At 33.9% G+C, this 22,359-nt stretch overlaps 1 protein-coding gene across 12 annotated transcripts in view; it reads left to right on the forward strand.

Annotated features, from left to right (window-relative positions):
* Positions 1-22,359, forward strand: part of Unc-115a (Uncoordinated 115a) — a 609,469-nt gene that overhangs the window by 484,291 nt on the left and 102,819 nt on the right. For 11 of the 12 annotated variants that reach the window (XR_011335573.1, XM_069843363.1, XM_069843357.1 and 8 more), the window contains 2 exons: positions 3,537-3,632; positions 17,894-18,077. Coding sequence is in view for 11 of the 12 variants with exons in the window: in XM_069843363.1 (XP_069699464.1) it covers positions 3,537-3,632; positions 17,894-18,077 (280 nt within the window). In the remaining variant the exon portion in view is untranslated. Of the gene's footprint in view, positions 1-3,199; positions 3,222-3,536; positions 3,633-17,893; positions 18,078-22,359 lie in introns of those variants that run through there. The other variant, XM_069843362.1, reaches the window with a different exon arrangement.

A 22,359-nucleotide genomic window follows, 5' to 3' on the forward strand; every position in this document is an offset into this window, starting at 1 on the left:
CCTTCATTTATTGCTTCTTTTTTCACTTTGTTGTGTAATTACTTTTACTTCTCTAATAACATATAAAGAATTGTTTGGCATCCATTTGGAAGAAAGTCCAATGTCCCGTTTGGAACATATTTCTGTTGTCTGCCATATGACAGTCTTCATCGACAGTATCTTGCTGAAGTGTTAGCTTCACCTTTATCTGCTTCAAGTGCAGTCCATGAGGGCTGTGATCTGCTTCGACTTGTAGTTGTTGGAATTTTATGTTCCCTTCCACCTTCAAGGCTTGTCATTGCCTTCATTTCATAGAACAATAATTTCACTTGCGAGAGATTTTGAGTATTTGATATTAAAACCACTCGTAAATGCATTAATGAAATCAAGACTTTGTTATTGTTCAACAAAAATTGCATTTAATATTGGAAAGCATATATATATATGTAGAACCTTCAGTGCCACTAACTGATGGAGTCAGTATTTTTAATTCTGGGAAGAGTGAGAGTTGAATGAGCAGAACTTATTCAAGTTGCTAAAAGTCTCCTTCCTCGCACTTCACACATAGAAATTGTTATCGGGTTAGATTATTACTAGACTGGTGATTGCGCAAAATCTATACGCGAAGCAGAAATAAACTAGTTAAACGTAAGTTTTTAAAATAATAATTAAAAGTTAAAACAGGTGCGTTGTAGTTTATACACAATAATAAGAGAATTCATGACTTATAGTAGGCTACCATTCCGAACTCCAGTAGTCCCTGCCAATCTCGCCCACTAGATTGCGCGAATCTGTGAAATGTTAAGGAAAACGTTGAAAAGTAGGTCAACTTACAGATTTAAATTTCCCATGAGGTTCGGAACGAATTTTTTTAATTGGTTTTAAATAACATAATTTAAGCACAACAGGCTGTTAAATTACAATAAAATTTGATACGCGGTATATTGAAGGAATATAAACTTAAAGTCATACATCAAGAAATAGAATTCCAAGTCATAACATTAGCTAATCCGAACAGGTTCGAACCCCATTTACTGCTAATTGGGGTTAGTTCTGGTGTAATTAATTACTGAAGAAAATTTGAGAGCTGAATATAACAATAATTAAAATAAGGCGAACCGCTGGTCGATTGGCTAGGGAATAAAAATTTCACGCTGGAGACTGGAATTCAAATCCTATCGAGCGCAAGTGCGATTTTTGGTTGAAAACGACTGTGTTAGGACAGAGCACTCCCATTTTCTTTGTCGTAATTATGCCATTTCTCCATTCACTATCCGTGAAAAGAAATATATATATATATATATATATATATATATATATATATATAATATCAAAGACGGACATCTGTCGTCTCCATAGTTTTGATCTAGAGGCACTTTTTTGTTTCACAGTGTTCTTTGTAGTATTTTAAAACAATTTATTTTTATAAATGTAGTGTTAGAGTTTGTATATAGTTTCACCATAACTGAAAAAAGCATGAAAAAATGTATAAGAATCCACATTATCTAAATTTCATCTGAAGGTCAGATGTCCGCCTTTGATATTAAGCTCCTCATATGCAGTTCAATTTTGCATCATACACACACACACACACACACAGGGTGATTTACGAGGATTTACCGTCCTTTACGGAGCTTATTTCTGAAGACATTTTGAGCAAAAAATTTAATGTAAACATATTACATTAATTCAAAGTTATTTGTAAAATACGTTTTTTCTTTAGTTTGAACGTAAAAGAATAATACAGATAGAGAATGAACCATTCAGAAGTATAATTTCTTTAATTTGGCAAGTATTATGAAGCTAAAAATGTGCTGTGAACTCCTTAGTTGCTTCGTACAGACATCTTTTTCTAGTTTTAACTAGAACATTACATTATTCTTACGCACTTATCACAACAATTATTATAAATTACACCACTTCCACCGACTTCGTTATTTGCAGTTCAATTTTGCATCCTTATTTATAGTGTTGGAGAGTTTACAACACATTTTAAAAATGTCGCCGTCCGCTTGAGTATACTTGGCCGCATGCTTGTGGACGGCGCTCGTCACTCTACGTAACTGCATACGGCTGTCTTTGATTTCCGTAGCGCTCGCGCTGGCTGCTGACTGCACGCTGATCAAGATCACGCGTTCACAGCAGTGTGTTCCAGTAACGAAACGTAACTCTGTAAATATTGAGCATAGGACCCATGTTTATATGACATTTTTTGCTCAGAATGTCTTCGGAAATAAGCTCCGTAAAGGACGGTAAATCCTTGATCCATTGGATCTGTGGGTGTCGCATTGAGACTGTTTGATTGACAATGGTCTAAATTAAAATACATTTTAGCTACACTTCAACGCGTATAGAGTAGGGGAAGTAGAGGGATGGCGCTAGCACATTCTCCTATGTCAGAGTACTGTGTATCACCACTGTCATTATAATCACCATCTCCCACATGGTTCAAACATCATTGTTTTTCCCCATTCTTCAGAATTGTTATTGTTCTCATCATCGTCTGTGATTCATCCTAACCATCTTTTACTTCAGGATTATAACACACTATTGTTTACCAGTTTCTGAATTTTCCATCTCTTCAACGAATGCATTCCATTATCTTCGATTCACCTCTTTTCCTCGCTTCGTAGTCCTCATTATTTTCCTCCTCTTACGTGTTAGGCAGGCGGCTTGTTACTGTCTCAAGTATCTTCTCCCTCTTTTCTGATAACATAAAATCTGTAAGGGAATTACTGAGTGTGGAATGGAACGTGTTGTTTCTACTTTGATCTAAATTTTAATATATTTCAAGACTGTTTTTAAATTTAATTCTTTCATAGTTCATCCATTTCTTTTCTTGCCTGAAGGAATGCATCCTCAGTTAAGAGCATCGATTATTGTATCTGTATCTGTAAGCAACTCCTCTGCCAAGATTCGAACTTGTGAAGTTAGTTTTCGTCATTGAACTGGTGAAGAGATGATAATTAATTATTAATTTTAATCAACTTTTTAACTGACTGTCAATTATGCATTGCACGCTGTTGCATAAGTGTTTACGTGGGGCAGGAGTGGTGACCCTTTTAGCTGATACAGAATACAAAACAGTGATGATCTCAGTCTTCTCTTCTATTATTAATTTTAATGTTCCAGTTCCTATATGTCTTAGGAAGTATCGTAGTTACATGAAAAGTGAAATTGTGCCATCAGTAAGAAGGTATTTCTGTTACGGAATATTTAAACTTGTGAAGAACGAATGTTAGGTAAGAGATTTGACCAACCTGAGGATCGTTGTAAGAATGTTTCATTCTTTGCTCTTAAAAATGTGATTATTACTAAAATATGTTTCTACTAATAGTAAAAAATTACAGATTTTTGCAGATTCCATCTTCGTGTAAAAATCTAAAAACACGTAGAATTATCTTTTTTTTAATGTATTCACTTACTACAATTTCCAACTATCGAAGAATTTCGTAGTTTTCTTATGCCTATAAATTTAATTTGTAGTTGTTATTTCACCACTTGCTAGGAATTACTTCCATTGAAAAGCTAATTAATTTCACTGTTTTCTGTTGCAGGGAAGACATTCTGCCAGAACTGTAAGAAAAAGTGTTCAGGAGAGGTGCTGAGAGTTCAAGACAAATATTTCCACATCAATTGCTTCAAATGCCAAGGTAAGCATCTTATTTTATACTTATAATTTACATCTCATAAAGTGAACTTTGTAGAGAAGATATTGATGTAGCTGGGAAACAAGTTTCGAGATTTTCATAGAAATACTAGTTTTCTGCATTCTTGATAATCGAAAAAAATAATTTTTCGCTATATGTTTGTTTGGTCTTTGTCTCTGAGTGTTGGGCGGATTTTGCACACACTATTTAAGATATATTTTATCCGGGAATCCTGCTCTTAAGAAATAAATTCCATTAACAGTGTAAAAGAAGAAATTTGTATTAGAGTTCAGAATGCAAATCGATATTAACATTTTGAGAAGTAAATTAATTTCAAGGAAAGGTAAATTACATACATACAAATTTCTCATTGCTCCTACACGTTTCTAAAACCTGGACAATTACGAATAGAGATGATCAGAACCTGAAGATCTTTGAACGTATATGATAAAGCGTCGTAAAATAACAAATTAAAATTAAAACTAATAACCATGTATTCAGATTAGAATATAGATGCAGTTACTAAAGTCTGCTATTAGACTTTATACTAGTTTAGTTATTTCATCTCTGTCCTTAATCTCTTTCTTACTTAACAGCAGAAATATCTGAATAACAATTCCATAAGTGGTTAAGACGGAACATTATCTGTATAAGTAATAAATATTTAATTTCTTTCTTTCCTCCCCTTAGTCATATAATTTCTTATACTGCAATTACATTCTCAGATGCCACGTTTTACGGGGAACTGATTCTGTTTTGCTTTTGAGCAAACAGGTGAATTTTATGTTGACAAGAAGCGACTGGAAGATTTATAGTTTATACAAAAAACTTTATATGAATATTGTAACGAAACTACGAGAAGAATATAAATTAATGCATATGTTATGTTATTATCAATTTTATTCTTCGCCATTTCTCTCGGATTAAAATATTCTCTCAGATTTTTTAATTTCTTTGTGTAGGATGTAAAAGAGGATTAAAAGCTTCTTCGTTGAAAATGTTAATAGAGTAAAGAAGTTTTTGTTGAAAAGAAATATAGTTAGAATGACAGTGATCAGATTTGGCAAGGTTACACAATTTTAAGCTTCTCATGTCTTCAACTATTCATCACATGTGAGTGAACAGGAGAGGGTTGTCAAAACGCAGCTGATGTTACATTACTAGAAGGAGGAATGCTGTTGTAGCTTGTTTTGTTGACTTGTCTGCTTACAACTCGTCTTTTTTTGGTGGTGACTCTACAGAACAGGGTTAAACAAAATTTATATGTCATAGCATTGTTTTGATGCCTTGTAATAAATTACAAATTTCTGTCAAAGTTTAACTGTTATAAAACATGAGCGGTGCTGTGTTGTCATTCATGCATAAATCTTATATATAAAAGTCAATGTGACTATGTATGTATGTATTAGAGATGGGTAAAAAAGCTCGAACAGTTTTTTTGAAACTGTTCCACAATTGAAACAGTTTCGTGAAACAACCTGTTCCAAAGAATGTTACACTGCTCCAGTGATAACTTCAGCGTTCCACATGGTTCCAAGAGATAAAGAGTTCAATTTCTAAACAGTTTCCCTGTTCTTTGCTGTCTGCAAAGACCACGTGTAGTGCTATCATCGACCTCCACACTGCCTTCGTGCAACAGTAGCCTATGTAAGACAGCGCAATTTAATTGTACGAATCAAATTCCCTAATAAATGTGCTATTAATTATTATTAGTCGCCCATTGATGAAGAATATGTTCATGGTGCCCAAACATAGTGTAAATTATTAATATACCGCGAAAATATTATCGGCTAATATCTATCGTTATTAAACTCGCCTAGGATTATATGCGTTATTTTTACTAAAATCGATTCATTTTGAATTGTAGTTATTTACTCTAGTCTTTAACAGTAACCTACGAAAAATTACTTTCGTCGTCATAATACACTGGACAGCTCATTTAAAGACGTTTCAAGGATTTTGAAACATGTTCCTGAAGCAGATGAGAAGTTGAAACAGTTGGCACTGATGTTGTAAACTATTCTTATGAAACTGTTATTTTGGAACAGCTTCGATCCTGAAACAGTTACAGATCAGTTTATCCCATCTCTAGTATGTATGTATATATGTACTCTAGACAAATCTACACGTGTTGACTGATATTTGCCAAAGTTTGAACATGGCTACATTAAAATTGGACAGATGGACGTTAAATTATTGAAGATAATAAAAATTAGGAAGAAATATGTCTTACTTTTCCTTACCTTTCTGTGTATACTTCTGGACATTTTCTGGTGATGTTATTAAAGTAATGATGCAGTAAACAGATGCCTTTGTGCATACTTGAATTGAAGTCTTACGAATTTCAACTTTGTTCTTATTGTTGTTTAGTCAACTGTCCGAAGACAGGTTTGAATCTCATTGACACCAATAAGGCACCACTCCTGAGGCAACTGAGTCAGGAGATAATGGGGTGGGATGGCCAGTTCTTTTCCCCCATCTATTGCGTACATCGCAGACTAGTAAAATATTTCACTAATCACATTTAAGATGTATGCAAACAATTGAAGGGTCCAATTAAAAAAATCACTAAATCACTAAGTCACACTTTTCTTTTACTTAGATATTTGAGGTTAAATGCTTCTCAATATTCAGTATATGTGAATGACAACTATGAAGCAAGTTTCAAATAGACCATAATATAGAGGTTTCTTGTGAGAGTAAAAATTATACAGTAGAAAGATAACATAAGACTTACAGTTTGTATAAATCACAATTTAAATGAAAATGGACTTTTTTTTTTTAATTGGACCCTTCAATTGTTCTTTCTCTGATACATATAAAATGTAATGCCTGATAATAGATGTATAGCCAGAACCTCAATCAGAGGCAAACTCTTTTCTTTACTTTTTATTTCATATAGTGAACCGTTTAAAAGAAAACCAACTGAAGAATCGTTGAATGAGTGTGACAATTGAAAGACAAGAGAAGTTTGAACTGAAGTGGTTTTTTACTTTTTAAGGAAGTATTTAAGAATTTTCCTGGGAAATTCACAGAAATTCTCATGGTAATGGGTATGCTGGTTCGTAAATTCGTAACACAGACATTCCTCATACTATACTTACTACAGTAACACCTGACACTGCTCAATAATCTCTTTTACAAAAAATCGACAGGTGCGTAGCTTTACTATGCTGCATATATTTATGTAGAACTGCGTGTGAATGCGATCATCTGTAGACAGATGCATAGCTTTATCATCATCATCATCATCATGAGTAGATATACGATGTAAATACATCTTTCTATGTCCGGAGTTTCTTCCACTTCTATTTTCATCTAGGCCAGGGCCGGGCATGAGAGCGGCTCCATTTAGTCTGCCAGAGCTGCTCTCGCTCCGCAAGGCACTTCAATTCCAAGCCAGAACAGAACGCTCACGCAGTGGCGGACTCGCATTACAGCTACCTTACCTGCATTAATATAACAAGAGCCACGGTTGTTCTAGTCATTCAGTCTGTCAGTACATAATAGTTTATAAAGATATTACATCAATCCATTGTACATTACAGAATTTATAACACTCTTATTAATTTAATGAAATAAACTTCGCTCTGTGCACACACACAAATCATTAGGCTTATTTACATAACCCATACGCACATACTGCAATCTCCTCACCACGGTTGTACGAGAAGGCATATGGCTTCCACTTCCCCTACTTGCTGTGGACAGAATTCATCTGCCATTATAATTAAACATCGCTTGATGAAATTACGTTCGTTGAATGTTTTCAATTCCTTTACAATTTCGTGGCAAATTTTGTAGCTAATTCTCATAGCCGATTCACTAAGTGCATTATTGTCATTCTGTTAATATATAATATAATATAATATAATATATAATATAATATAAATATGATATGATGTGATACGATATGACCATAAATTAATACAACTTAAAGAAAATGTTTCTCAGGTACATTATATTAGAGTATTTATTCGATATTTATATTGCATTATAAGTTATTATAGTACATTTAGTAATATATAATTTTAAATTATACAAATATTATGATTATATCATAGTATAGTATATTACAGTTCATGATATATAACATGATATATCATGAACTGTAATATACTATGCTATGATATATCATAATACTTGTATAATTTAAAATTATATATTACTAAATATATAATAACCTATAATGCAATGTAAATATCAAATAGATACTCTAATATAATGTATCTGAGAAACATTTTCTTTAAGTTGTATTAATTTATGGCGTTCATTACCAACATATTTGTCATATTCAATAGCATGTTGTAAAGAATAATGTCGTTGGATACTGAACCTCTTAATCAGTTGGAGTGTTTTATGCCAAATTAAACACTTTGCTAATCCACTGCTCTCTACCAAAAAGAACTCCTCCTCCCATGATACATTAAACGAATTGGGAATGGCGGGACGGTTTAGTGTATGAGCGGAAGCTCCGTCTTCAAAGTTCGCCATCATACTGCAGAGTCACCACTGCACCGACACTGAATGACGTACAGTATGCATACGTCAGAGCGCTCGCAAGACGCGCTCTTTAAAGCACACAGCGCTCATTTCTCAGAATCACGTAATGTGCCCAGCCCTGATCTAGGCTACTCTGTTCTGTCTTCGCAGTCTATTTCTTGTAAACCTTTTTTTTTTCTCTCATCCATCTTTTAATATCATCCATCCAAGTGCTTTTGGGACGACATCTCTTTCCTCTTCCAAATGGTATCCAATCTAGAATTTTTTTCGGTAGCCGCTGATCTGATATTCGTCGAACATGCTCATACTATTCTAACTGCTTATATTTCACAAAATCTAAAATTTAATTTAGAACTTTCATTTGCCTCATTTCTAATTTTTTTTTCAATTTAGAATGTCATGTGAAGCGTTTTAAATAGTCCATTTCTGTACTAAACAGTTTCAAAATCATATTTATATTCAGCTGCCATGTTTCTGCTTCATATGTTAAAGTACATTCGGATAAATCGCAATATAGCGAACGCCATTAGGGGAAGTTATTCCCACCCACATGAAATGTGCATTCGACACAACACTCGCCTATCATGTTGAGTGTCTGGTGAGCTAGTAGGGGATAAGTGGAAGGGGTCGTGGGCGGAGCTTCTACGTTCGCTATATTGCGATTTGCCCATTGCTAATGCTGATTTTTCTTTCTGTATCCGATATTTTATATCATTCTCTTGATACAGCTTTTTCCGTTTTCTAAAATTAGATCTCTTGTTTCTTCACCACATGCCATATAAAATGATTTTTTTTTCCTAATTTATTTTGTCCTATTTATTATAAGAGTTTTCCACTCATATATTCCATATCATAATCCTGGACTATGGCTAACTGATCGTCTGCAAATAACAGTGTATAAACTGTTTCATTTCCCACACGTGTTCCCATCTCATTAGGCCTACATTTCTTTTTCCAGGTTTCCAAAGATGTTGTATGTATATCTTAAATAAAGTTGATGACAGGCTACAAACCTGGACGAAGACCTTTCGTGACTAACACGATTCTTCCAATAAATATTTGCCAATGTTTGCAAATGCATACGTCAGAGTTGAATTTGCATATCATTTCATTATGGCATCAACAATAATTTTATTATCCACATTTTTTCTTCAGCGTGACACATAATTTGTTTAATGCTACATTATCATGGCTTTATAATGTTTTATATACAAGGTGCAATCAATATATTTCCGAACTGCACTTGTATTTATTGCACCGTTAAACATAAACGCGTATGTAACTAAAGATCATTCCTCCTATGCCTGTTGAGTCAGTTATCAAACAGCGTCAGAGTGTCTTTAAGAACTGAGCTTCTACACGTGATTTTGTGCAAACATGTCAAGAACCTATTGCGATTTTTCCTGTAATCTCTGCTAATACGCCTTATGGCTAGTCTTCTTCTCTGCCTTTCAAGTGATGCTTTGAGTGTAGATTCCAGGTGTTTCCCTGGTTCTAAATAACTTCTCTGTTTCCTATGTCGTGAGTGTTGCCTACATTCAGGGCAGTCCGGAAACTTATTGATTGCCTAATATATTTACGTAGATGTTGTTGATGAACAGCGTGCAAATAAGAAAACGAGCGGGATACAAGGAGAACAAGAGAACGAGGAAAATAGAAGGAGATCGAAGGAGGGTTTCATTTTTTAGCGAGGAGAAAATCGTAGTTCTACGTCCAAAATTTTCTACGGTGCTTCCTCTCCACATCCTTTCTGTATATATATTTAGAAACACTTGGTGGTGGTGGTAGTAGCAGTAATAGCAGCAGCAGCAGCAGTAGCATATGGAGTGAAGGACTCTGGTGGTACTTTTATTATGAGTCTGAATAAACAATAGTGTTAACGTCTTGAGAAGTAGATGTTGTCAGTGTCGGACGCCATCCCTTTACTGGGAAGTTGTCGAAAGAAGTAGCTGGCCTTGGAACTCAGTATGCAGGCTTTTACAGTGCAAGGTAGTGAGCTAATTCTGTGCTTACACAAAAACTGACCAATCCCGTAATCAGTTGTCAGTATATATCGAGCTTCCTTGACTGCTGTGTGCATAGAATGAGGTAATGATGTCATCTGAAAAAGTATAGCGTCACGTACGTATGTAGTTACCTACATGGAACGCTGCTGTTTATAAATACATTCTTAATTTATCAAGAAATTCCTACATTATGTAGGCCTACTTAAATATGCATAAAATACTCAAGAATCAGTAACACTATAAGTTCAATAAAATGTGTTTATTGATGTAGCATTCACAAAAAAAAAAAAAAAACAAAAACAAAAAAAACAAGTAGGCCTAATGACGTAAAATAGAAATTCTAACGTTTCAGAATTTAATATGCATTTTATTATTAAACATGTTCATACCTGTAGTCAGAAGATATTTACATTGTTTTGAAACTATTTATCCACTTTGGTATTTTTGTTGAATTTCTCACTTAGCATTGAAATATTTATTAACATACGCACACTGTGGTAAGTGTATCAAGTAGTTTAATGTAAACCCGTACACAGTAGTTTCGATTGTCAAACTTGTATTAGAATAATTTGTAATACGTTTTATATTTTAATATTCTCTTTATTAAAAGTCTCTAAAGCTGATCTAAGAATACAAGCAAAAAGCCCACAAGAAAATCAATGGCTGGGCAAAACGGCTTAGTTATTAGGAATCTGGTGTCATTGATACTAATTCCAGTGGAAAAACCCGTACACACATGCATGTAATTAAAATTTACTTAAAAATGTACTTTTTTTTTTTAAATGGTCAGCATTGGAATAGTACATTACGAACTGTTCTTTCGAGAGAATTTCCTAAGTTATAACCTACTTTTTTGTAGTTAATTTATAATTGTAATTATTTACTCGCATAATTAAATAATGGCAAAAATATAAATTGTTCACCAATTAACACGAGTAATTTTCAGTGTAGAGTCGTGTATCTTGATATTGGAGTCAGTTCAACACGAAGGCACACAATCTTCATTAAGTTACATAGTATAATTTATCACAGCGAGCACTAGAGGAAGATCCCCTGGAATTCGAAAATATTTAGTTACTCTATAGGACTGTTGTTTCAATTTGGTAGGCCTATAGTTAGAATGTAGTTTGATTGCTGAACCGTCAAAGAACAGGTCAATAGCATTCACGCACTGTCGAGTGCGATCAGGATAGATGCATGCCTGAGTGAGTGCTCAGAGATCAGATCTAATTTGACTTGTGGTCGTCTTTCTTACTTTTTCCACTGTTTTGATTCATAAGGAAGTTTGTGGGAGAAGAATTTTACCCTGGGTCACGTTTTCAGCTGCTTTTATGGTTCATAGATTTGTACGACCTGTGAGTAGAAGAAATGAGACAGGCAAAATATTACCGACTTCTCATGTCTTCTTATATCGAGTATAGGAATTTTTATTTTTATTCGTTGGCATTATGAATTATTACTTGCTGCCTCATGTCGAAAGTGCGTTAGTTTCATGCACATTACAAATTAAAACAAATCAAATTTATTTAACAGTTTCCGCTTCTTATAAACAAAGTGTCATTACGAAATTATTAAAATTACGACTAGTAAACTTATAGAATGGAACTTCTCTTTATTTTAATGATCATAATTAAATCCGTTTTCCGTACATTTGCAATTAAAACGCATTTTTTTTTTGTATTTTTTATTCCAGCACTTTCCTATAAGAACGTAATCACTTGTCTCTGAGGGATATACAATAAATATATATATATATATATATATATATATATATATATATATATATATAATGCATATAGAGTGTTAGTTGGGAGACCGGAGGGAAAAAGACCTTTAGGGAGGCCGAGACGTAGATGGGAGGATAATATTAAGATGGATTTGAGGGAGGTGGGATATGATGATAGAGACTGGATTAATCTTGCACAGGATAGGGACCGATGGCGGGCTTATGTGAGGGCGGCAATGAATCTTCGGGTTCCTTAAAAGCCATTTGTATGTAAGTAATATATATATATATATATAATATGTAATGGCGGGTACTTGACTGTTCATCATTCACCCTTAAGAAGCCAATTGTGTAGACCAATTTACTGACAGAGTCGTTGCCCACGGTGCGACATAGAAGACTGGTCTACGCTAGACCCGCAATAAAATGAGACACAAGGTACCACTATTTTCAAAAATACTGCGATCCCCTCACATTAATACTACGTATCCCTAAATTAGCAATTTATTCTAATTATTCTGTAAACTTCCTCGTGACAAGCGAGCATGAATTAATGTTTAAAGATAATAAATAACTGATGATTTCGGACTACTGTCAAATCGTTGGAAATGTTACCCAATTTTCAAATGTGAATATACTGGATATAAGTAAAATTCGTAAACCTGTACTATAAAATAATTATGGATTTTATTTGATGGATAATAACGGACCTACATTGCGAACTCGACTTTTTAAAATAAGTCATAAAGCCCATTAAACATTCTGAACAATGCTGAACAAAAACTATACTACCTTAGCTACAACGATTGGTCATGTACTAATTCCTCTCGTAGCAGTTACTTTTGTATTGATTTTTTAAGATTTTAAATAGGTTCATTTCACTTTTTTTCCCTGACATTTTTGTTATGTAGTAAATTCTTTGTACTGTATAATGCTTTTCTATCGGTCTTTTTTTATTGTGTTAATACTTTCTAATTAAAAGCATTAATCTTTTCACTTCGAGCTTTAAATTACATCCATGAACTTCCTTTTAAGGCAGGGGTCGTCAGCATAGAGCCTCTATTACCCGCGGAAAACGCAGTGCACTATAGTGCTCTCGTAGCTTCTAGCGGGTATACTCTCTATCACTCCCTGTTGCACGACGGTGCACAGGGGACGGCACCGCGTACCCATTGCACATTTCAGCGAGTGCTGACGATCACTGTTTTAAGGCATTTTATGTTACGTTCATTTTCACAGTTGCATTGCTACAAAAATAATTCTGCACTTATTTTCTTGATTTACAAACGACTCTTTGTTTGTCGACTAATAGGGATTCTTTATATCATACTTGAACTCCTACGGACGATTCGGCGTTTTCTGTTATGTCTATTTTCAAAGTTGCATTGCTACAAAAAATTATACACGTCCAACAAATGTGTTTGATTTACAGAGAACTCTTTGTATGCCTGACCAATGAGGACTTCTTACTTTTTACTATGTTTCTGTTTGTGTGAAAGATGTACGACCTGCGTAAGAGATCTTCAGGCTGACATGCTGTCGGTTATTTGTTGAACGATGATGAAGAAACAGCTTTAATTTTAACGAACCGTGACGGCCGTGAAGCAAAAATCTGACGAACGTTGGTGAAACCGGCCTTTTTACATACTTCCCATGTTAAGCTGAGAATTGTTGCTTTCGTGGATGTAGCACTTAAAAAGAAAGAAATCCTTAATTTCATTATTCTTATTGCTCTACAGTTACACGACATGATCCTAATTTTACATATTTTCTTACATATTCAAAACAAATTTTTACGGAAGAAATGTGTAAAACTTCTCATTTGAGTTTGCTTTTGACCTGTTAACTGTATTTAGTTTTTGTGTAATGGGATATGTAATGTAGATTGGCATCTCTGACATCACGTCCTGAATCAGAATTCCCGACATGCCTCACAGTTTGGAGCCTGCTGGAGCACTTCATGCGAATTGGCTTAGTTCTAAAAATATTTCATGCTGACCACAAATGGGTCTTGATGACGGCCTTAACAAATGAGTTGCCTTGCAAAAGGAGAGGCATCGTTGCGTTTCGCTGGAGAAGTTGCTGAATGAATCATCAGTGTATTTACAGGACTTCTTTTATTCTCTTTGAGCTGACAGTGACAAATCTCCTGGACAGCTCATTGTAATAGGAAAGTGCTTTGATACAATCCTTCTGTTTATTAGAATGAAGTGACTTGTTTATCAAGTTACTCTTTAAGCTGATGGTTCTGCCTGTAATTTAATGCTTGTATGAAGCAAATGACTTGATTCGTTCCTGAGTAAACCTAAAGAGCTCCCCTAAGTTTACAGTATGTTTAAAAAAATATTTTTTTTTTTGTATACTGTAATACATATAAAAATGATAGGCCTATTCAATACCAAACATATTAATTCTTAAATATTCAGCAACTGGAATGATATGCTTACAATACATATAGTTTCAAAAATGTACTAGGCACAACTTTGTATTTGAATAGAAATATAAAAATACAGTAATTAATTAGCTTGTTATTTTTATGCCCTGAAAAAAATATATATATTGAAAATGTCTTCTTTTGAATGCACACACCTTAAAATATGCTTAATACAAATGTCACTAAACGACAAGTAGCACCGATGTAGCTCAGGTGATTGGCGCATTTGTCAGCAAAACCGGAGCAACCCTCGGGTGTGGTTCGATTTCTGGTTAGGGATTTCCGAGCTTTTCCTTGTAAGGCGAGTATCAGGTAATTTCATTACGAGTCGTTGGTCACATCTCACCAAATGCTCGATGTCACCAATTACATAGTTGCTAAATAACCCAGTATTTGATACAGCGTCGTTAAATAACCGACAAAAATAGTGTTTTTTTTAACTCAACGGGGCAATTAAATATTTGTCACACTCTCACGGATCAATTTATTTTCCGAAGACCCAAAATTCAGTGCTGGAATAAGTCTCCATCTCAAAGTGAGCTACCGATCAAACAGATTGAATGAATAAACCTCTCTATTGATAGTAACGTAGCGGACATTGAAGGTCGGAACTAGCGAAGGTTTAATCAAGTAGATAATAAATTTATCCTAAGGAGATCCTTTTAACATAAATCTACACTGTTTATTGTGTGAATTTACTGTACAGATTCGGAAATAGAATTTGGAGCTCCCTTATTGCATAAGTTTCGCCTACAACACACTGCACATGTGCAGTAAACAAGAGCCATGCAACTTGTGGACAATCGTGTGAAATTGTTCTATACATATAGGTTGCACTTCCATCAAGACTCGCTCCAAATTTTAATTTCATAAAGGAAGTTTTTAATAGAAAAAGGAGCATCTTCTGCGGACCTCTGGAAAAATAACTGAGGAAGAGACTAGTAAAGTGCTTTGTGTGGAGTGTGGCATTGTATGGGACAGAAACATGGACATTACGACGAAATGGAGAGAAACGAATAGACGCATTTGAAATGTGGATATGGAAAAGGATGGAGCGTGTGAAGCGGACAGAGAGAATAAGAAATGAAGTTGTATTGGAAAGAGTGGGTGAAGAAAGAATGGTGCTGAAACTGATCAGAAAGAGAAAAAGGAATTGGTTTGGTCACTGGCTGAGCAGAAACTGCCTACTGAAGGATGCACTGGAAGAAATGGTGAACGGGGGAAGAGTTGGCAGAAGAAGATATCAGATCATAAACGACATTAAGATATGTGGATCATATGCGGAGACAAAGAGAAAGGCAGAAAATAGAAAATACTGGAGAATGCTGGGTTTGCAGTGAAAGACCTGCCCTTGGACAGAACACTATGAAGGAAATGAATCTGTATATTAAATGCCAATAAAGATATCGTCAGAATCAATTTTAATAAAGTCGCTACTAAACAATTTGAGAATGAACATGAATTTTAATTTAGAAATAACTTTACTTTTGAAATAGTGACAATGTTTAATGTTTCATTTTTCTTAATTACTTCTAATGCTACGTCATGAATAAACGTACAGTATACAGGGTGGAAGGTAACCTTTTACTATCCTTCACACACATAACAGATCATGTCATTTGGGAACGTTTTGTCAAATAATATTTTTTCATACGATCAATAGTTTTTGTAATATTTCGAGAAAACGAATATTGCAATGTTGCAACGTTGTAGACAGTAGCAGTGTTTACTTCGTGAGATCATTGCATCCCAGCATACTGAATGCCGCTCCAATCATCTACTTGGCAGGGGTTTTGAGACGGTGTACACACATACCGTTTTGTAAACAAAAACATCTGTTGAGAATGCAGTCAAATCAAAATTTATGTAATCGTAATTTGTTAATTACATGAACTATGTTATTCGTTATCTATGATGAAACGTTCGTTATTTTATCGCTTCAGGACTAAATTTATTACTAACAAACACGTAGTTTCCGTTACATTTTAAGGCAATTTCATCAATAATACAGTAGAATGAAAAATTATGCACAAAACAAAATTAATCCTTTAAATACAGTATTATTTTACATTGAGGATCACACAGTTTATGTCACTCAAACTCAATTACAATACAGTGCTTGGAAGAAATAAACTACTTTGAAACTAAATGAAAATGATGCACATTAATATGAGGTATGCTGTTAAATTTTGTACACCATTCTCTAAGGGTATTGTTCAAAGTGTCCACCAGTTGCGTGTCTGCAACTTTCACACTCCTGATCCAGTTATCTGTCACGGTATAAGCGAGCAGCTGCAGTGGCATTGTGACCAGTTTCGCCATAAATTAAAATAATATGTCCAAATACTCTCGATTAGAAAACTGTGGCATCTCGTTGTGTTTCAAGTGCTTCGAACTGCACGTAGCCTACAACTAATGACGAAGTGAATGTAAGCGTATTGTCCACTCCGTACACCCAGCTTGGCCACATGGTTTGCATACGTAAGAAACAGTGTTGCCAGCGTGTCACAGCCCTGTTCCCATGCAATGTGTACACGACTATTAACGCGATTTATTCGAAATCTATGTTATTTTCCACGCAAATACTACTGTAACATGGCCATACATAACTTTCTCTGTCATCTTACATGAGATAAAAATCCAATTTTGAGCAGTTTCATGAAAAACTTAATCATAATTTCAAGTTACAAAATACCATTATTTTTCGAAAACCGCCCTTCTGGGAACAAAATATTATTAGTCTTTCTTGTTTGTCATAATTCGAGATATATCCCAGAAGGATTGTAAAAGGTTGCCTTCCATCCTGTATACTGTATAACTTCGATTGGCAAAGTGCGTGATATTCATATTAAAAAAAAACACATTTCAGGGAAGTGAAACTGAGAAACTGAGCATTGACATGTGTGCCATTTTATACACACAATACACAAATCATTAACATCGTTCAAACGCAACTTGATGGTTTATTTGGTTCGTAGTAAGTAGTATGACAGAAAAGAATATATTAATTACAAACAGGTGTTCCTAAATCTCTTTTATCTTTCCATCTGGTATTTTAAAATTAATTTGGGTACTACCAGAATTCAGTATTTCGATTAATTCTTCATTTCGCATATAATAAATTATAAGTAGCCTATATTTCTCATTATGATTCTTATATCAACTCCTGTCGTTCAATTTTGGTATTAGTATTAGTAGTAGACCTGTTTGTCATTAGTAACAGTGTATTTGGAAAGGACCTTAAGAATTTTAGTGCTAATATTTATGTGAAATAAATTTGGTTTGAACATCTGATTTTTTATTTTTTCAATGTTATTATTTAAAGTTATTAGTACAGTTACGAATTATGAGTTAGTATGCAGACTTGTTACTTTACATGTAGTTTCATCATACCAATGACAATATTGAATACTACTATTTCGCTGAGAACAACTTGAATTTCATTAGACAAATTTTCATTAAAGATTTGCTTCTTTCGTCTCGTCAAATTTTACAGAACGATATTCAAATTAATTATCAGAAAATTACAATGTAGCGAGTGTTTTAAATAAAATATAATTTTTATGGTGACATAAGAATGAAATAATTGTTGCAGTGTGCAAGAATTCTTTGGCGCAGGGTGGCTTCTTCTGTAAAGATGGCAACTATTACTGCACGGCAGACTACCAGCGCCAGTTTGGCACAAAATGTGCCATCTGTGGTGAATACGTTGAGGGGGAAGTGGTGTCGGCACTTGGCAACACATACCACCAGAAGTGTTTCACTTGTGCCAGATGCAGGTAATACTTTGTATCATGATTTCTATGCAGGAATACTGAACATATGTCATTGCATCATCATATAAATACATCTTCATTTTATTGCATGTAAGCAATTTAAAACACATTAGGAAGCACTTGACCAGAATATGCTCTTGACACTTAGTACAGTGTCCGTGGTTATGAATTTCTTGCTACATTTTTATGTGTAATACTTGAATCTGAAGTTCCCTCTCGTTGATTTAATACGTAATTTATTTTCATTAAGTACAAATTCTTTGAAATAAATTCTTCTTGTAGTCATACGAAACCATCTATGCGTCCTTATGATGCGCAGAATGAGTTATGCATGGCGCTGAAATGTGTGAGAATATCTTCTGTATTATTGTTGTTTAGTCAACTGTCCAAAGAGATCTGAAGGAACCTCACAAGTGATACCAACAAGGTTCCACTTATGAGGCAACTAGGCCAGGAGATAATGGGGTAGTGTTGCCAGTTCCTTTCCCACTCCATTGCATACATCGCTGACTAGATACACATTACACTATTCAGACTTCAGATGCATACAAAGAATTGTTCTTCCTCTGACACAAATCGTCAAGTGATAATAGATGTACATATCAGCCAGAACCTCAATTAAAGGTATATCTGTATTCATATACACTTATACAGTATGTCAACATAAAATGAAATGGTCGCTAGTGAAGACTATAAACTCAATTTTTAAACATAAACTTACATAACCTAGGAAAATTAGAGTGCTTGCAGTGATACGATATTAATTATGATATGCTTAAGTCGATATATGACGTAGTACGTTCTTTATTTGTATTTATTTACATAACAGACGAGATATATATTATGGTTCATATAAATTTTTGGACGAATGTTTTCGTGTTTGATGGTGTTTGTTCCGTTTTGCAAAAATAGAACACGTGATGTGTTGGTTCATAACTAGGGAGCGGATTTCTGGATGCTAAAAAGAGAGATTTAGTACTTTATAAAATCCAATTTAGGACTTTTAGGAGGTTATATAAATTTAACAATTAATAATTTTAATTTTAGTAAATATTCCATTTTAGATGGAATTTATGTACAAAGAACTGTGCTGACAATGAGTACTACTGAACTGAAGACTCAGATTCTATCAGTGAAAGAACGGTCAGTTTCATTTCGTATGATGGGGTGCATTGGCGCGAAAAATAATTTGTAAGCTCTCGCCAAATCTGAACAACCTACCACCCCTTTTATGCTAGATGGATTTTTCCAAACGAACTTCGGTTCCAGCAAATTAGGTAAAATCTTGAAATCTTTTTGTCTCACCTTCTAAGACCAAAAATGGGACGAACTTGCCAGACCAGTGTTTTTTATTTTCAATAATCGCAAAATACTAAAAATGCGCATTTCAGGCACACACATAGATTTTAGGCATTTATACTTTTTGGTTCATTTAGGCGTTTTAGGTGCTATAGAATTTAAATAGGGGGGATCCTGTGTATGTGAAACGTAGAGATATCTGAATAACTTAAGTCTAGGTAGGACGTATCTAACGAAATAGGTATGGAACTAGAAATCCGTTCCCTAGTCATAACAGAGTCTGTGGATGTAGTTCTGGTTCATAAGCAGAAGTTGTTTCAAACTTCAAATCAAGTTTTGAAATAATGACTACTTAATGTCTCGTCAACTTGCTAGAGATATATTATTTGCACCTATTATAAATAAAATTACCTATTGGAGGATTTTTACCTTTGAGGCAAAGGAATAATAATTTGCTTGTAAGGTAACCACATATAATTTAAGGGGTTAGGTACAGCTTACAGCAGTAAACTGTTTGGAAATATTCAACATTTTTTCCTGCATTACTGTATCTTGTACAATAATGGAAATTTGTATGTATAAAACACTGCCCTTCTGCTATATGAAAAAAAAAAATATATATATTTTTACGATTTAAAAAAATATATATATGTATATATATTTTTTTAATTCAAAATGATGGCAGTTCACTGTGCAGTGATGAAGCGTTTCCCTTATAACTCAAAAACTTGTTAACTTTTTCATGTTCTCTCTCTTGTATTTTATTGCTGAAACTCATTTTTACAATATCGTGTTCTTTCAACTATATTCCTTAATAAACAATATTTGTTTTATTTTATGTTAGGAGGAAATACTGATATTTGACCGTCTTTTAAATAAATTTATTTTTTATCAGACAATATATCAAAGGCAGAGAAGTGACCTTTGCATCATATTGTAGATATGACATGCATAAATACACACAAAAAATTTCATCACAGAATGTTGGATAGTTTTTGAGTTATGTGTGAAAACTCTTCATCACTGCACAATGAACTGAATTAAAAAAAAAAAAGAGTAAATGATTTTTTTCAAATCGTAAAAATATATATATATTTTTTTTTTCATATAGCGGAAGGACAGTGTTTTACACATATTAATTTTCATTATTGTACAAGATACAGTAATGGAGGGAAAAAATGTTGAATATTTGCAAAATGTTACTGCTGTAAGCTGTACCTAACCCCTTAATATAAACTAAGTCGAAGTGAAAAACTAAAGAAATACAATAGCAATTGTAAATCGATAAAACTGGTTTCCTGTACAATAAAATATGTGATTAATTGAGAAATTTGATTCTTACATTTATACCTAGGAAACCTGTTGCATATACGTTTGAATCTGGCGAGATTATGTCATTTATGTGAATAGACAGAAAAAAAGTAGAAACAGAAATTGAAATTGTGTGCATGAAAACCATTATAAACATATACATATAATGCACGTATGTTACGAATGACACATTATTATTATTATTATTATTATTATTATTATTATTATTATTATTATTATTCGGTTGATAAATTGAATAGATTGACGTTCAGAATACTGAGTAATTTTTACATCATTTATCATTAACATTGTATCCTTCGAATTCATCACAGTATAAGTGAAACATATGGAAACATGTAGTGTATTGTCAGTAATTCTTAAGACTATGTTAATTGACACCTATATTGTCATAGAAAGAAAACAGATTGCACATACAGATGACGTATGGTAAAGTACTGCAAGACAATAAACATAGCATACCACCTGACTTGTCACGTTGAATTATTGCAGTATTATGCAGTTAAAATATTCTTTCTTATTTCACAATATGTTGTAGCTGTATGAACAAGTTATTTATCCTTTTGTATACATCATATTCTCTTTATTCAATGACAATTCCAGTTCTTTAAGTACTCTAATATGCATCGCATGGAATGTAAGTAGATGGTAACACAGATTACCATTGTTATTTAAAAAATAATTTAAAATGCTGTTTATGACCGGGAAATACTAGTCATAGATTCCATTTAACGATTACACATTTTTTGTTCGTAGTTGTGTTTCTTACGACCTAGTTCAAGTTCTGAACAGTACAGTCTTTAAAAAATGCAAATTTGCATAATTTATATCGAAGTGATAATAATAAGATATCACTCATTAGTAGTTAATTTTAATACAGAACATTATCTGACAAAAATATAGGTCAAGACATTTAAGCTGTAAACAGCAACACTCAGTCTTCTCTTTTTATTGCCGATAATCATTGCATTTAGTGCAAGAAAATAATCTGTGAATCGCAATTGTGAGCCACTGATTATTAAGATGCGAGCATGTTATGAAAATGATACTTCATATTTCATTAAACAGCCGCCACAGTGGTCTGCACTTACAATCCTGTGGACCTGGTTTCGATTTCTGGCATACCCCCGATTTATAACTTGTGTTGGTGAAGTCCATAGTCCAGGTAACACAGGGGTTTTCTCCTGGAGCTCGGTTCTCCTGTGGCATCCCAACAAATATCTATCATCATCTCATCTCATTGCGGGTGTGGTGCACTTTGGGCAACGACTCTGCCAGTAAATTGATCTATACAACTGGCTTAATATGGTTGAATGACGAACAATTGAGTACCCGACGTTAATATAAAAAACATTAAACATGTAGCTTCGTTTCCTTGTTATCTATGTTCATTGATCATAATGAATGTAAATTATTATAGTTTCCTCTGATTCCTGTTACAGTGAACCAGAATCTTCCTGAATTCTTTTGGCGAAATTCGCTATCCCTTGTGTTGGTATGACAGACAAGGTTGATGAATATCAAAGTTAAATTTTTAAATGAGTGAAAAATTATCAAACAATTTTGCCTAAAATTTACTCGCTTAGGTGGAGAGTATATGCCATAAATGTGTCTGTGTCAAGTTTTCAGGTATAACTCCCTGTAAAGTTGATTTGAA

This window comes from Periplaneta americana, chromosome 13 (assembly GCF_040183065.1).
Source record: "Periplaneta americana isolate PAMFEO1 chromosome 13, P.americana_PAMFEO1_priV1, whole genome shotgun sequence".
NCBI classification, from domain to species: domain Eukaryota; kingdom Metazoa; phylum Arthropoda; class Insecta; order Blattodea; family Blattidae; genus Periplaneta; species Periplaneta americana.